General features: G+C 43.5%; 1 protein-coding gene across 1 annotated transcript in view; it reads right to left on the reverse strand.

The window, feature by feature from the left end:
* TSPAN13 (tetraspanin 13) overlaps positions 1-15,754 on the reverse strand; it is a 344,204-nt gene that overhangs the window by 131,640 nt on the left and 196,810 nt on the right. Inside the window, exon 4 of the mRNA XM_044064742.1 lies at positions 11,616-11,729. Within this exon, the coding sequence (XP_043920677.1) occupies positions 11,616-11,729 (114 nt within the window). The remainder of the gene's footprint in view (positions 1-11,615; positions 11,730-15,754) is intronic.

Consider the following 15,754-nt stretch of genomic DNA (forward strand, 5'->3'; position numbering starts at 1 on the left):
AGGTATATAAAGGAACATCCCCTCCCAACAAAATGACACTGTGTCCCTTCTTCAGGCCTGGAGACGAGGGATTCTGGAATAAAACAGTCTAGGCTGTCTGTTTTGAGTGGAGGCAAAAATATCTACTTGAGGAATACCCCATTTGTGCAGGAAGACCTCTCTGTTCAGCAGTCATTTGTGAGGGTTTTCCATGGACCTTCTTAGAGAATCCCCAAGAGCACTACCCATGGATGGGATGGAAACTGCTTGTAGGGATGGATTTGCTTTTATAGCTTGGTCCCAAGCCAAAAGAGACAGTATGACAGTTGACATGACTTTGCCCTACACCACAACTGTTGAGCTGTCCTTGAAAATCTTGAGGGGCCCTGGACTTCACACGTAAGAAAAGACCTGCAGAACTTGAATAAGGGCCTTAATCTCTTTTACACTGACAGGATCCCTTCTTTGTTTGAGGGTCCACTGGCCCTAGACTGCTAAGGGGCCTGTCCATGTTCCCCCAAGGTCGATCTGAGGCATTGGTATAAAGATCCTGAGTGGGAACAGCTGGTTTGAAGGGAAGACCTAGATTCAACTGGAGATGAGAAATCCACCACTGTAATTCTATCTTCAGAAAAGGAAGAGGGATGGAAGTGTCTGAGAATCCAGTCGGTAACAATGAGGTGACCAGGGAAATTTCAGGAACCATTAGATCTTTCTTATGTGAAGCTTGGCAAAGGCTACCATAAGAATGTCTGCTGACACGTAGTCCAGATTCCTTGGAATTTCCCTTGCTGGGGACATTTGAAGAGGAAGAAGGCACAGAGTACATGGAAAGAGCCTCAACTTTCTCTTGTAGTAAAACATCTACCATGTGATCGGTGTCCAGTATGCAAACCCAGAAAACAAGAAGTTATGTACTCACCATAACGTTCGATGTATGTAGTCCATCTTCGCCTCACATTCTTACCATTGGGTTCGGAGCCGAATATCGGCTCTGACTCGGTCTGTTTTACTAGCTCAAAAGTCTCTGATTGGCTGGGCTAAGAGGGTATCCCATGGTACACTGTTCCATATCCCCAGATCTAGTTTGCTGCGAACAACATAATTACTTCATACATACCTCGCATCCATACAAACAAAAACTATCCAAAGGGACTCTGCAGGAGACAACCTAACTTCCAAATCCTCCAGGCAGGGGGAAGGCGGGAGGGTAAGTAAGAATGTGAGGCGAGATGGACTACATACATCGAACGTTATGGTGAGTACATAACTTCTTGATGTTATGTAGTCCTATCTCACCTACATTCTTACCTGTGGGACAGCGTCCCTAGCACCTACATCCTGGGTGGCTCATAGGAAAATACTCCTGAGAACTGTGGAGCCAAATGAAGATCTGCCCCTTGAAACCATGTCCAATTTGTAATGAGAAACAAAGGTGTGAGGAGAAGCCCAAGTAGCTGCAGCACATATATCATCCATTGACAATCTAGCTTGATAGGCTGTGGATGTGGAGACCGGTCTTGTGGAATGGGCTTTTACTGGAAAAGGCAAATTTTTACCTGCTGTCTGATAGATGAAGGAGATACAGCTGGCTATCCATCTAGAGAGTGTGACCTTGGATACCAGAGAACCAAACCGGTTTTCCGAAAAGGAGACAAAGAGTTGGTCAGATTTCCGGATATCTTTTGTCCGATGTAGATAGAAGCGTAACTGTCTATGTACATCCAGTCGGTGAAATTTGAATTCTGCCTTGTTAGAAAAGTTGGGGAAGAAAACCGGCAGCTCAATAGACTGATTCATAATAGACACAGAAGCCACTTTGGGAAGGAATGATTCATAATAGGCACAGAAGCCACTTTGGGAAGGAATGATGGGTTTGGTCTAAGAGAGACCCTATCTTTATGGAAGATCAAATATGGGTGTTTGATGGACAGGGCTTGAATTTCAGAGACCCGCCTCACTGAAGTGACTGCTGTTAAAAATGCTGTTTTCCATGTTAAAAAAGTTTAACTCACAGGTAGCTGCAGGCTCGAATGGCGGAAAAGTGAGGGCTTGAAGAACAAAATTGAGGTCCCAGGGCATGACATGTTGGGACACTGGGGGACGAAGTAATAGAGTACCTTTAAGGAATGCGTTACATAGTCTGTGTGCCATAAGGCTAGGTTCACTGGCCACGTGGAAGTTTGATATAGCCGCCAGTTGAACTTTGATGGTGGCTGATGCAGACCCTTGATAGAACAGCATAGACAAAAACTCCAGAATCGAATCAATTGGAGCTGTGTGGGGATCAATGCCTCTAGAATGAGCCCAGATAGAGAACCTTTTCCATTTGCTAGAGTAGATTTTTCTAGTGGATGGTTTATGAGAGGACGATTTTCTGGTGAAAAATTGTGACGTCTGACTAACGATGGAAATGGAGTAGCCAGGCTGTCAACCGGAGTGTCCTCAGAGAGGGGTGGAACTGTCCCGACATGTGCGTCAGTAAATCTGGAAGAGGTTCCAGAATCCAAGGAGTATCCACAATGTAATGTTGAAGGAAGGGGAACCATACCCGACGAGGCCAGTGTGGGGCAATCAGAATCATTCTGCTTCCAAAGGATTGTGCTTTCTGAATCACCCTTGAGAGAAGGGGAAATGGAGGGAAAGCATAAAGCAGACCGGAGGGCCAATTGTGAGCCACAGCATCCCTGGGTGATTCCCCCGGTGGGGGCATCAGCGAGAAGTAGTTGCTGCATTTTGCATTGAGAGGGCTGGCAAAAAGGTTGCAGCAAGGCTGACCCCATCTGCTGAAGATTTCGCTCTGCAACCAGACGATTCAGGGACCACTCGTAGGGCATAAGAATCGCCCTGCTTAGCTTGTCCGCTATTACATTGGTCTTCCCCGGAATGTGCGTTGCCACCAGAAACCTTGGGAAGCTACTGCCCAATGCCACACACGCATGGCTTTTCTGCATAGTGGGTAAAATTGGGTTCCCCCCCTTGCTTGTTGAGATACCACACTACTAACATGTTGTCTGAGTGTATCGCAATAGTCCCATAGAGGAAGAACTTCTTGAAGTGCCTGCAATGCAAGAAGCACTGCTCTCATCTCCAGGACGTTTATGTGCAAATGTATCTCGTGCTCCTGCCACGTGCCTTGGACTGTCCTGCCGAGGTAATGCCCTCCCCACCCCATCTGGGAGGCATCCATGGTCACTGTGGCAACAGGGACGGGTGGAACAAAGGGCTTTCCCCCGTTCAAGTTGTTGGTGCACAGCCACCAACAGAGGTCCTGCTTGCATCTGTCTGTCATTAAGATTGGATGGGATAGCAGAAGTCTTTGGAGAGACCATTAGACAAAAAGGAGCCATTGAAGAAGTCTCATGTGTAATCTCGCTACAGGGACCAACATGATTGTCGCCGCCATGGTACCTAGGAGTTGTAGAATCAGTCTTGCCTTCGCATGTCTCAGAGGCATCAGCGTGAGTATTTGTTGTTGCAACCCTGTGATCCTTTCTTGTGGAAAGGATGCTCGCATTCGAAAGGTGTCCAACTCTATTCCTAGAAAGGTGACATGCTGTAAGGGCAATAAGGAAGATTTTTTCCAGTTTATCGTGATGCCTAATCAGTGACATAGACTGATGGTAGCGTCCCTGGTCTGAATTAGTTGATGCCTGGTGGGGGTGGTAAGGAGCCAGTCGTCCAGGTAACAGAAACACCTGGAATCCTTGACATCTCAAGTGAGCCGTCACCACTGCCATACACTTGGTGAACACCCTGGGGGCTGTGGTGAGACCAAAGGGCAGGGCTCAAAACTGGAAGTGACTGGCTCCCAGCTGGAAGCGTAGGTAACACTACCATGTCAAAATGGACAGGGCATCCAGGTAAGCATCCTTGAGGTCGATGGAGCACATCCATACTTCCTCTCCCAACAATGGAAGAATCGATTGTAGAGTGACCATGCGGAATTTGGACTTCTGTATGTAATTGAGTTGACTGAGATCTAGTATGGGTCTCAGGTCCCCTGTTCTTTTCGGCACCAAAAAAAATCTTAAGTCCCTAATCCGATTTGGTCTGAGGGGACTGGTTGGATGGCTCCTTTTTCTAGCAGCTGAGATATCTCTGAGGCTGCTTGACCCCTTTGACTGGGTGGAACATCCGGGATTTTTCTTATTGGAGGGGGTACTGAAGAGAATGGAATGAGGTAACCTCCGGAAATTATCCTTAATACCCATCGGTCCTGGGTAATGTTTTCCCAGGCTTCCGGATACAAGGAAATTCAACCCCCGACTGGCTCCGGATAAGCACAGTTGGGCACACCCTCAGGAATGAAAGTATGGGGAGCCACTGAAGGAGTTGCGGTCTCCAGAATTGCGGGGGGGGGCCCCCTCTGCCTCTGGGGCGACATCTCCCTGTATAACTCTCCCCCTCCCCTGCCTCTGGAGGGGGGGTTCACCTTGTGCGGCAGGAAAAAACCTTTGCAATTTCTTGAACCACACCCCCCCCCCCCCACTGGGCCTTGGGATAAGGCCCAGACGAAAGGGAAAAATGTACCCCTATGGCAGACAGGATCTTTCCCTGTTGTTCGCACCTGGTGGGGGTGTCTTTCACTTTGGTCCCAAACAAGGAGGAACCATCAAATGGGGCATCAGTGAAGGAAGACTTAAAGGCCTCCGCGAAGTGACACAGGCGCAGCCAGGCTTGCCTTCTAAGGGCGACCCCTGAGCTGGCCGCCCTACTTGCTCCCTCGGCTGCATACGAAATGAGTCGTATGGACGAGTTCACGATGGAGTTGAGGGTAGAAACCTGTGCGTAAACTGTCTGAGCCACCGCCTCAGGTATGCTACCCGCAAGAGTATCTCCCAGTTCTTTGAGGAGATCTCTCTGGAGTCGAGTGAAATGAGACAAGTAATTCAGCATCCGTAAAGTGAAGGTTGCTGAAGATGGGGTACGCTTCCCGTACCGGTCCAGAGTCCTAGACTCTTTGTTAGGAGGATGGACCGACTAGGAAGACTCTGCAACTTCCTTCTGGGAGGCTGCCGCCACCACCATGGCATCTACAGGGACTCCCTTTCACAGAAACTCTTTTCCCTGAGGGGCAGAGAGAAATTTGTTGGGACGCCTGGGTACGGGCTCCACAGAATCAGGGTTTTCCCTCACCCTTCGACAAATAAGGTCAAGAAGTTTATTGAAGGGTGGAGACACCCAGGAGGTGGAGGGCTGAGCGCCAAAAGCCTTAAGGAATACAGACTCCTCCTCGGAAGGAGTTTTGGAAGGCCAGTCTCCTCTTTGTTTCAGTATCTCCAAGATATCGGAGAAGGAAACATCATCAGCAGAAGACTTGGGGGATCCTTCCGTTTCCTCAAGGTCAGTATGGGAAGTGAGAGACTCGTTCTGGGAGTCTATGTGCTTCCTCTTGCATAATTTCTTTCTGGGAGGTTCCTCAGGCACTGGCTCTGAGAGACCTTCAGAGAGTGGGGGACCGCTCATGGGGGTGTCCTTAGGGCCTGGCGCTCTACTGTCCAAGGATAGGGGAGTGTCAGAAACTCTCGCCGAAGTGGTAGGGGATGAAATGACCGATCCGGGTGATGTAGCTGATGATCTGGCCAGCGCGCTCTGCATGGCCTCGAAGGCAGGTCCCCCCGAGTGCGAGGACCGACCAACCTCCAAGGCCACGACCGGGAACCCCGAGGCGATGCACCGAGTGGGAGACTCAGAACCAATAGATGTCCTGAAATATCCCCTTTGGGCCCGACCGAGGAGACCAGAGTCTTGAACCCTATGGACGGAACCGACATGGTCGGAGCAGAGGTCGGCACCGATAAACCCAAGGGAGGTATCGGAGCCGGCGCAAGAACATCACTCAGAGAGGAACATACTGGCTCCGACGACAAAGATGTGCTCGGAGGAGGAATCATCGAAACAGTCATAGGAACTGGCTCCAGAGCCGACTGGGTCGGAGCTGAAAACAATTTGGCCAACACCGGCGACTGCAGGAGACTCTGTACTACCCTATCAACATCCAAATCAGAAAGCCTGGAGGATTTGGAGGAGATGGATGGAGATTGGGATCTCTTATCTGGTGAACCATGCCTCACACTAGGTGACCGGCTCCGAATGGGTTCGATAATAATCTGATCAGACGCCGATTCACATAACACAGATACCTCCTGCGGCCCCGAGGACAGCAGAGCCGAGGAAGCAGAGTCCAATATAGTAATCTTCTCTGGAAGCTCCGAAGATGCAGATGAAGCCGGAGACCTTTTCTTGGACTTGGAGGCTTTAGATTTCGACTGAGAACTGGAAGCCGAATCTATAGCTTCCTCAAAAGACGGTTTAAGCAGTCTCTTTAAAATCAATTTGTTTTTCTTCTCTTGGAGCACCTTAGGACTGAACGCGTGGCAAAAGCTACACGACTCGTGTAAATGGATGGCTCCAAGGCAGTAGACACACACACAGTCCATCTGTGATGGACATTTTATATCCGCATTTTGAACATTTTTTAAAGCCAGAAGGCTTATGTTCTTTCTGATCCTTGGCATCATCTGCTAACTCTAGAGAACAATTAACAAAACTTTTCCAAAACAGGTGGGAAAGCCCACAAAGTACACTAGCAAACAGTACTACACAGACTCAGCGAACCCCTAAATAGACGATTAGCAACAAAATGACACCACTGCAAGAACCTCTAACTAAAACGGTTCTTAAGACAACACAGAGAATAAACACACAAAAAAATCTCAAACTAAGGGAGGACTAGGTCCTCTAACTAAAACGGGCCTAGCCCATGGGAACAGTTAGGGATACCACGAAAACACACAATCACAGCGACAGCAGCAAGATATAGCTATTAAAATAGCTTTTGGGTATAAAGTAACCAATTTCTCAAGAGAAATAAGTCAAAATAAGGTACTTAGCCACAGCCAAGCGAGACCATGTCTGAGCTCTACAAGCGGCAAATGAGATCTGGGGATATGGAGCAGTGTACCATGGGCTACCCTCCTAGCCCAGCCAATCAGAGACTTTTGAGCTAGTAAAATAGGCAGAGTCGGAGCAGATATTCGGCTCCAAACCCACGGGTAAGAATGTAGGGGAGATAGGACTACATAACATAAAAAGTTCCTGCATGGGAAGCAAAACAGACTTTGGCAGACTGAAGGTGAAACCAGTCCCTGTAAAAGTGAGACAAAGTTGAAATGAATTAGCAGTTTCCCAGAGAAGTGGCCTGTAGATGAGTGTCATCAGGTGGGAAATACTTGAACTCCTTGAGCTTTGCAGTGGCTGGAGCTTAGCATTTGTGAAAACCCTGTGGGCTGCAGATAGCTCAAAAGGTAAACAGAGAACAGAGTGAGCTGAACAAGCAGAAAATCTGAGAAAATGTATAGAAGTATGGTGGATGGGTATGCTTCTTTCAAATCCAAGGAAGCCAGAATGGCCTGCAGCAGGATGAAGGGAAGAAGAGCTTGAAGACAGCATTTTGAAAGAAGACACCTTAAGAAAGGTACTGTGGTGTGATAAGTCTAGAATGGGCCTCCATGATCCTTTTCTGGAGACTAGACAATGCCTGGAATAGCCTTTTCCTAGATAGTGAAAGGGTACAGGTTCTATGGAACCACGGTAGTAGAGGTAACTTGTTGGAAGGAGGGGGGGATACCTCTGAAGGACAGTATTTCCTTCCAATCTTCTTGTAACCCCGATGAGTGATGGATAGGACCCACTTGTTTGAAGTGATGAATTCCAAAGATGGAAGGGATGGACTCAGCCTTTTTGACAGAGGAAAGAGTGGATAGAGGAGAGAGAGTGGGAGGTATATAGGCTGGCTTGTCTGGAAAAGGAGGTTTTCCAAACTTGGTCTTTTGCAGGCTTGTCTTGAAATCTTTTCTATGGCAGTTCCCAACCCTTCTGTACAGATCTTTGATCACTACAGGACAAGGAAGTGGGCTTAGACAAGTAATTCCTTTGATACCCAGGGAGAGAAATGAGAAAAATCTGCTTAAAATATTGCATGGTTTAACCTTTCTCTTGCAAATACTTGAAAAGATCTGTTGCAGTTGGTCCGAAAAGAAAATCACTATGCAGAGGGGAATGTAAAAGCTTCCCCTGGAAAAGCCTGAAATAAGCCAAGCAAATCTCCTGATAACTAATCCAGTAACAGTCACCTTGGAAGAAGCCTCCACTGCATCATAACTATATTTTACAGTATGCCTTGTTACCAGAAAAGCCTGACTAAGCACATAAATAGTCTATTACTAAACTTCAGTAACCTCCAGGTTAGCAAAAGTCTTACTCTATTCTCCTAAAACTGAGGAAAGTTATTTAGTCATATGGGTCTGATAATTCAAGGCTTTGAAATCCAGAGTGACAGAAGTGTAAACCTTTTCACCAATCTGCCAATGGTTCAGTATTTTTTCTGTTTGAAGGTAAAACAATAGAAACAGGCAGAAGTTGAATAAGTTTGTCAGTGAAAATAGAATAAAAACAAAACAAAACAAAAACAGATGGATCAGCCAAAAGTTTTTTTGTAGACAAATTTATAGTCCCTCTGGCACTTTATGAAACTATCAGGCTTCTTAAGAGCTGCAGACTGGGAATAAGGAGAAGTATAAATGGATGTAAATGCATCTAGGCAGTCCTCCAAGACTGGATGGATAGTGGCAAGTATAGGAGATCCATCCTCTAATAATAAATTATAGTACCTCTTCTGGGCATCAGAAACTTGTCTGATTTCTCATTTAAAATGTCGCATCATGTTTGCAATAGTTTCCCCAAATGAAATCTTCTTAGCAGGAGAATCGGGGAATAAATGCCCTCGGCATCAGAAGCAATCTGGGCTGGAGACTGAGATTTGTGATGAATAAGCTAAAGAGTGTTCATTTGAATCAGAGCTTTCCTTCTCACGAGATTCAAGCTGTCTCTTCAGAGAGTGGATGGAAAGAGATGGAGAATAAAGAATGTAGAATATACAGAATAAATATGGATAAAGAAAGAATGCTTACTCAACTGGTTGGATTTTTTTTTGAGAAGGTCACCAAAACAATGGATGAAGGCAAAACAATACATACTGCATATCTTGACCTGGCCAAAGTTTTTAAGACAATTCCCCATTTAAGCATAGTAGAAAATCAAAATAAACTGGGAATCAAAACCTATGTCATGCACTGGATTGCCAACTGGCTCACAGACAGGACGCAGATAGTCAAAACGGGAAATTACCTCCACAAACAGACCTGTCACCAGTGGAGTCCTCATGAGGATTCTGTGCTGGGACCTCTTCTGTTCAGCACCTACTTTTCTGAAGTAAAAGCCAATACCAAATGGCTCTGGTTGACTACATTTGCAGATGAGTGCAAGCAAGGAGCAGTCACAGAATCCCCTAATGACTTGGTTATCCTGTAGGAAGGTTTGTCTCAAATAACTGGTGTAAAAATCATGGTCTGAAATTAAATACTAAAAATGCATTACTGTATCCTTTGGAAAGGCATTAACACCAGGGAGCTACCATATTGACAATATATCCTTAAGAGCTGACCCAGTTGTTTGGGATTTGGGAACTTACATGGGTAGTGACCTAACTTTTAACCAAAATGTGTCTATTGGTGTAAGAAAGTCCTTTTATATTGTACAGCTTACAAAGGGTTTGTGTCTAGATCTAGGGATGTTGCTATCCTCCCTTTACTCAGCCCTTATTAAGCCTGCTATAACAACCTGGAACACCCACAGAGATACCTTACTAAAAGGACGCAAGGTCTACACAACACGGCCTAGATGAACTGACAAAGTCCTGTCACTATAGTTGGTATCGTACAGACTGCTAAGAGGTGACCTGTGTCTGGCATACAAGCCAGTCAAATGGCATCAGAGACACTTGATCTAGGGATCTTAACCTATTCTGCAACATCAAAAGAACGGTAGGAAAACAGGTATATTTTGCAGAGGATACCACTGCTGTGGTCCCCATCCACATTTAAGTTCATTCCTGTCATTCCAAGGGCAACTTTGATCTAAGCATAAGAAACAGAAAATGTACCCAAGGACTGCCCCCTTGTACTACTAATGGACCGTTGCAGCTCCTAAATGCTTTATCCTATGTATACATCTCCTCAAATTATAATATGGCACAATCCCAATTATACATTACCTCTAATGATACTATCGATCATGGGATGGGGAACACCAATCTATAACCAAATGGGATAGGTTATTTTGAGCACAAAAAGGGAAACTGGCTAAACTTAAAATGGCCCACAAGAGCAGCTGTCCTAGTATCTACCTATGACCTTATAAAGGAAGAAAGGAGGTTTCACAGATAAGTGCCTTTGTGTATGGGCCTACACAGTGGAATTGAGATGAATAAGCTAAAAGAGTGTTCATCTGAATCAGATTCTTCTTCCTCGGAAAAAGATTCATGCCTCTTCTTAGAGAGTATGGGGAGAGGAGAAGGTTTCACTGATAAAATGGCCTTGTACAGGCCCTGTGAGAATTCCATCAATTTCCTTTGTTGAGATGTCCGAGTAGGAGAAACATTCTTTGTCTTCCGTTTCTTTTTCTTAGGAGTGATTATGTCTGCTTCCACAAAGGATAGTGGTTCAAAACCCTGGAACACTTTAATCAAGGATCCAGGCAGGTCTTCTCTGACAAGGATTTGAGGTATGTCCTCCAATCCCTCCAAAATGATCACCCTTGGCTCTCTATTCACAACCATAAAGGTATTAAACAGTCTCATCAGACGTGCACGAGTCAGACCTCCTGTGGGGGTCCCAACAGGTAGTGCCTGAGAAATATATCGGATATTCCTTGGGTTCCTGCAACATCTCAATGGGTATCTCCGAATCTGAATGAGCAGTCAACAGTTCAGGCCTACGCATTTTGAATTTCTATTTTTGGTTTGAGTAGGGGATCCGTAGTCAAGGGTTCCTCCATTCTGAATTGGGCAAAGCATTTCAGAAAGTGGTCAATGTTGTTCACAGCACTAACCTGGTAAACAAACATAAGTTTAATAATGCACAAGTTAAGGACAGTAATCTACCTAAAGGTGTGATGCAAATTCAGTCACATTGCTAACACTGTATGCCATCTTACTGCAGAAGGCAAAAGTATAATAACACAGACACCAGAGAACAATCAAACAGAAAAAAATGCAAAAAAAAAAAAAAAAAAAAAAAAAAAAAGAAAAGTAGAACACTTAAATGTGCTAAGTCCAAAGATCTCAATCTCTTGTTTACACAAAAGGTACTCAAATTTCTACTTATTCTTGATTTCTGATGTAATTACATTTAATACCTGGCAATGTAGCACATTAAAAATGCATCTTGCACTTCTAAAAATAAAGTTTTCTGTTTAAACTGCAAGGCATGTCCATTGTAGGAGCCATGAAAGACATCAGTGATGGACATTTTAACTTGCAGCTGTAAAAGGCTGAAGTGGGGGGGGCACCTTGAAATCAAAAAATTTAAAAATGATTTATATGGTTTTCAACTTCAATGTCTGATACTCACAGAAGAGCAACATGTTCTACAATCATACAAATAATGCATTTCCGTCAATTATCCAAAATACCTTATAATTTAATGCAATAAGACTGAGTATAGTGATACGGTACTCAACACTACTCAAAAAGAAGCACTAATGTGGCATTATTAATAAAATAATTTACTTACAGCTTTGCAGGCATCATTTGGATCGACACTACGAAATCCGCAGCAGTTCAGACTTTTCTCAAAATCATGTCTTGTAGTATCAGATCTATTCCACCCAACCTCTAGAATGTGTTCCTAAACAGAAAAAGATCAATAAAAAGAAAAAATCAATAATACATTAATCACAACAAATCACAATATACACAAATTTAAACATTACTGAAACAGTATATTGACCTGATTAAGTGAAATATCCTTGAAAATGGAAGTAAATATCCTTGAAAATGGAAGAAAAATCTACTGAAGCCAAATGCACCAATACTTATGCTCATCTTGGTCACAGTTTAAATCAAAACCATATTAAGAATATATGCCAACAAATATGGACAAGAACTAGGTTACTTCTCAAAGAAAGCTCATCACTTCTGTTTAGCATGTTCCCTAATTTCAGAATATGGTTGTAACACCAAGGAACTCCATACCAAGTTTTCCAACCACAGTAAATAAATATTTATGGGGGACAAACAGCATTTAGAGTTACAATCTGAAAAACTGATAGCTGGCAAAAAATTGAATACATGAGTAAATTAGGTAACACTGATACTAGATGGTAAAAAAACTAAGAAAAAATGTAAACTATGATTGACGGCAAACAAGTTATGACTACAATGAACTCATGTAAAAACATGAAACCTCTACCTTTTAACGAGCATACTATTTTACCATGACACAAGAATGCGTTAGTTAGTCCCTCAGGTCAGATACCTTACAAAGTCAACAATAGAAACCAATGTTCATTCACACATAAATTTGCTCGATGTCCTAGTAATCAAACAAAAGCATCAGCTCAAAGCACAACTTCAATTAACAAAATCTCTGCATTCCATGTTTGTCTTTTGCCAAAATATGATCTCTTAAGTTAATTGCACTAAACTTGGGGTACATGGGGCTTTGGGAGGGGTTTATCCCAAAGGAAAGCACAGGAGAGCCAGTCAGCTACACAACGTAAAACCGACTTGCTTTTTGAGGAACTGTTTTTTTTTTGGTAAACTCACACGAATCTACTTCATGAACTCAGTTCCCTACTCTTACAAGCTGCTAAGGAATAGCTGCAGAGTGTGGGAGGTTGTACCTGTGTGTCGATCTCTTCCAAGAGCTTTTTGCATGCTTTGATAAAGGGCAACAATTTGTAAAGATCATCAAAAATCCTTTTGCACATTTAACAATGTGCATGTTACTGAACAGCACATATGTTACATTTATACAAAATTTGGGAGACTTTCCAGCAAGGGTTTGGTGGATGTTCCACCCAAGATTGATTCCATGCTTTATATCCTTTGCTTGCCAGGAGTGGTACTGGGTCTCTGACAAGCTGGACGTGGATAAAAGTGTTTCAGGAAAACAAAATAATGAATAAAAGATGTTTGATAAGTTAACAAGAGGCTTTAGATAAATCAATTTCTGAAGACTGCTGCACTACATTTTAAATACTGTTACAAATATAAAATTAAAAAGACATTAAGATTCTACAAAGACCAAGCTGTAGCCAAAGTTCTGATACACAGACAGACATTCATTTATATTCTGAATTTTCCTATACTGCCAAATGTCTAGAAAGTTTCAGCCATTCTATCAGACAAAATTTACTCTCCAATTCTTCTACAACTAGTTATTGGTATAACAGAAAAGGATAAAAATGTTTTTCCAAAGCCCCCCAATACCATAAGCAATGTGTCCCTGCAGCTGTACTAGTATGTTCTTAGCAAAGTTCTACAGATTATAAAAATATTGAATTTCTACACCAAACATGAACCCTCTTCTCTGCTTCATTAAAGAGATTAAATCTGTGTATAACAAATCAGATTAATCCGTTTACTTCAAAAGCTGAACAAGTACAATATGAAGCAGGAACGGTTTTGGGCAGCTCACAAACAATGCTGATGTTATCCAACCCTGAAATACAAAGACGGTGACATGTTAGTAAGGGAATACTGCAGTTCACTGGGTATTTTTGTTTGTATCAACTGAGAAGGGGCTAACAATGGCAGAAAAACAAAATGAGAACTAGATACTGAGAAGATGCTTTGAAAGTTTAACAAGGTGCCGATAAGACTACAGTAACCTGAAAGCAGCAGCAGCAGAGTTGTGAAGGCTAGAAATGTTTCACCTTTATTGCACAAAGGGGCTCAGCAGAAAAGGAATGGAGAGAGAGAGATGTACTTACAATCAAAGGCACAGAAGTGAACAACTCTTGAGGTCAAGCTTACCGATTCTGCTGAAATGAGAGGGTGAACACAGTTCTTTTGTATTTTGCTTTCAGTATTAAGAAAACTCTCTTTTTGAGTACCATTTTGAAGCAACACTTTACTACACTCATGGTCTGTGACTTACTGGTGCTGGCTCATGGGTGTGGGAAGCTTGACAAGTAGCTTGTTTAGTGTTTGCCTTGAGGTTATTTAGACATGGTTATGGTTTGTAGTTTGCACTGCTGTATTGTGGCTATTGGACACAGATTCTATGATTTACTATTTCACCACATGCAGATGTCCTATCATTTTGTAGACTCCCCATCGCTTGTGACCTGCACAGAGATGATTTGCTCTCAGTGAAAGGCACATCTGATACAATTTGATATCAGAACAGTCAGTTATGTGACTGTGACTGATCACTGACGTATGTATCTTACCTGCTGAGCCTGTATTCACCATTTAAATGGACCCGGTTCCACCTGTTCCTTGAAAAAGTTTTCTGGCAAAAGATAAAATGAAATACTCTGCTTAAGAGTCCTGAAGTTTGTCATTTTGACAGCTGTACTTTACATTTATTATAGCCTTAGATTAGCTTATTAAACATTATGTACTGCTGATGTGACAATTCCATCTAGTTACACACATATATTTGTGTGCTTTACTCATTATTTGGTAAAGTGCTTAATTTATTGACATTATATTATTGGCATTGTCCCTTCAGCACATTCTTATGTACATGGCCAGGGTGCATGCTTGTGTGATGTAGGGTACTATTTTTCCAGCACGATTTCCTATATATAATGGTGTTAATACTACCCATCAGTGTCTTTACTAAGGTGAACATCTAAGAAATCTATCACTGTTTAGGATTTATAGGTGTGTACTAGGCTAATGGCCCTGGAGCCTTTACAAGCCTAGCCCAAAAAAACACAGTGCCCCTATCCAGTAGGGCAACTGGAGTAATCCCTAGGATGAACTTTGTTACCCATCTACTCGTCAAAATTTCCCTTAAAGAGGGCCACTGAGGTGCTCTGCTTGACATGAATGGGAAGCTTATTCCAGAGTATGGGCAGTCGTTGGGAAAAGAACCTGTTCCTCCAGCATGTTCTGTTAATTGTGGTAATGAGATTGTGATCTCTGGAGCATGTGGCATGGGGGATTGGGATTTTCTTAGGTGTAGCATTTTAAGCAGGGCTGGGTCGGACATGGCTTTGTAAGTCAAGCAGAGATCACCTCTAAATAGAAGATAAAGAGACTGAGAATGGCTGAAGTTTCTCGAGTCTGCCCGTGTAGGACATGTGTTTTAGGCCTAGGATCTTTTTTGTGAGGTACTTTTGTGGCTTCTCCAGCTGTTGTAGGTGTCTGGTCAGGTACATGCCAAATGGGGCATTATATTCAACAATTGGTCTAATGAGGGTTGAGTAGATAGGGATGATGACCTCTTTCTTCCTGGATGCAAAACATTTGTTTATAAGATGTCACGTAGAAGGACTTTCTGACCACAGTGGCAATGTGGTGATCGAAGGTGAGGTGCCTGTCGACCTGGATTCCCAGATCTCTTGTTCAGTGGGCTCCCATCAAAGTGGCAATTCATGGGAACTGAGTTTTTTTCCAAAGGGGATGATAACACATTTTTTGGCATTAAGCTTCAGGCCATGGTTTCGATACCAGTCACTGGTCTCAGAGAGGCCCTTCTGTAGGATGTCTGCATTACTTGGGGAGTTGATAATGACTCCTAGCTTGCAGTTATCAGTGAACTTGTCAGCCAGAGGCCTTCTGTGTTGGCCTGGACTTCTGAGAAGTAGATGTGAAACAGAAGAGGGCCCAGGATCAAGCCCTGTGGGACTCAACTCATGACTGGTCAAAAGTTTGACTTGGAATCCACAACTTTCACTCCGTGGGTCCTGTCAG

This window comes from Protopterus annectens, chromosome 3.part0, assembly GCF_019279795.1.
Source record: "Protopterus annectens isolate FY-2018-M chromosome 3.part0, PAN1.0, whole genome shotgun sequence".
In the NCBI taxonomy this organism is placed as follows: domain Eukaryota; kingdom Metazoa; phylum Chordata; order Ceratodontiformes; family Protopteridae; genus Protopterus; species Protopterus annectens.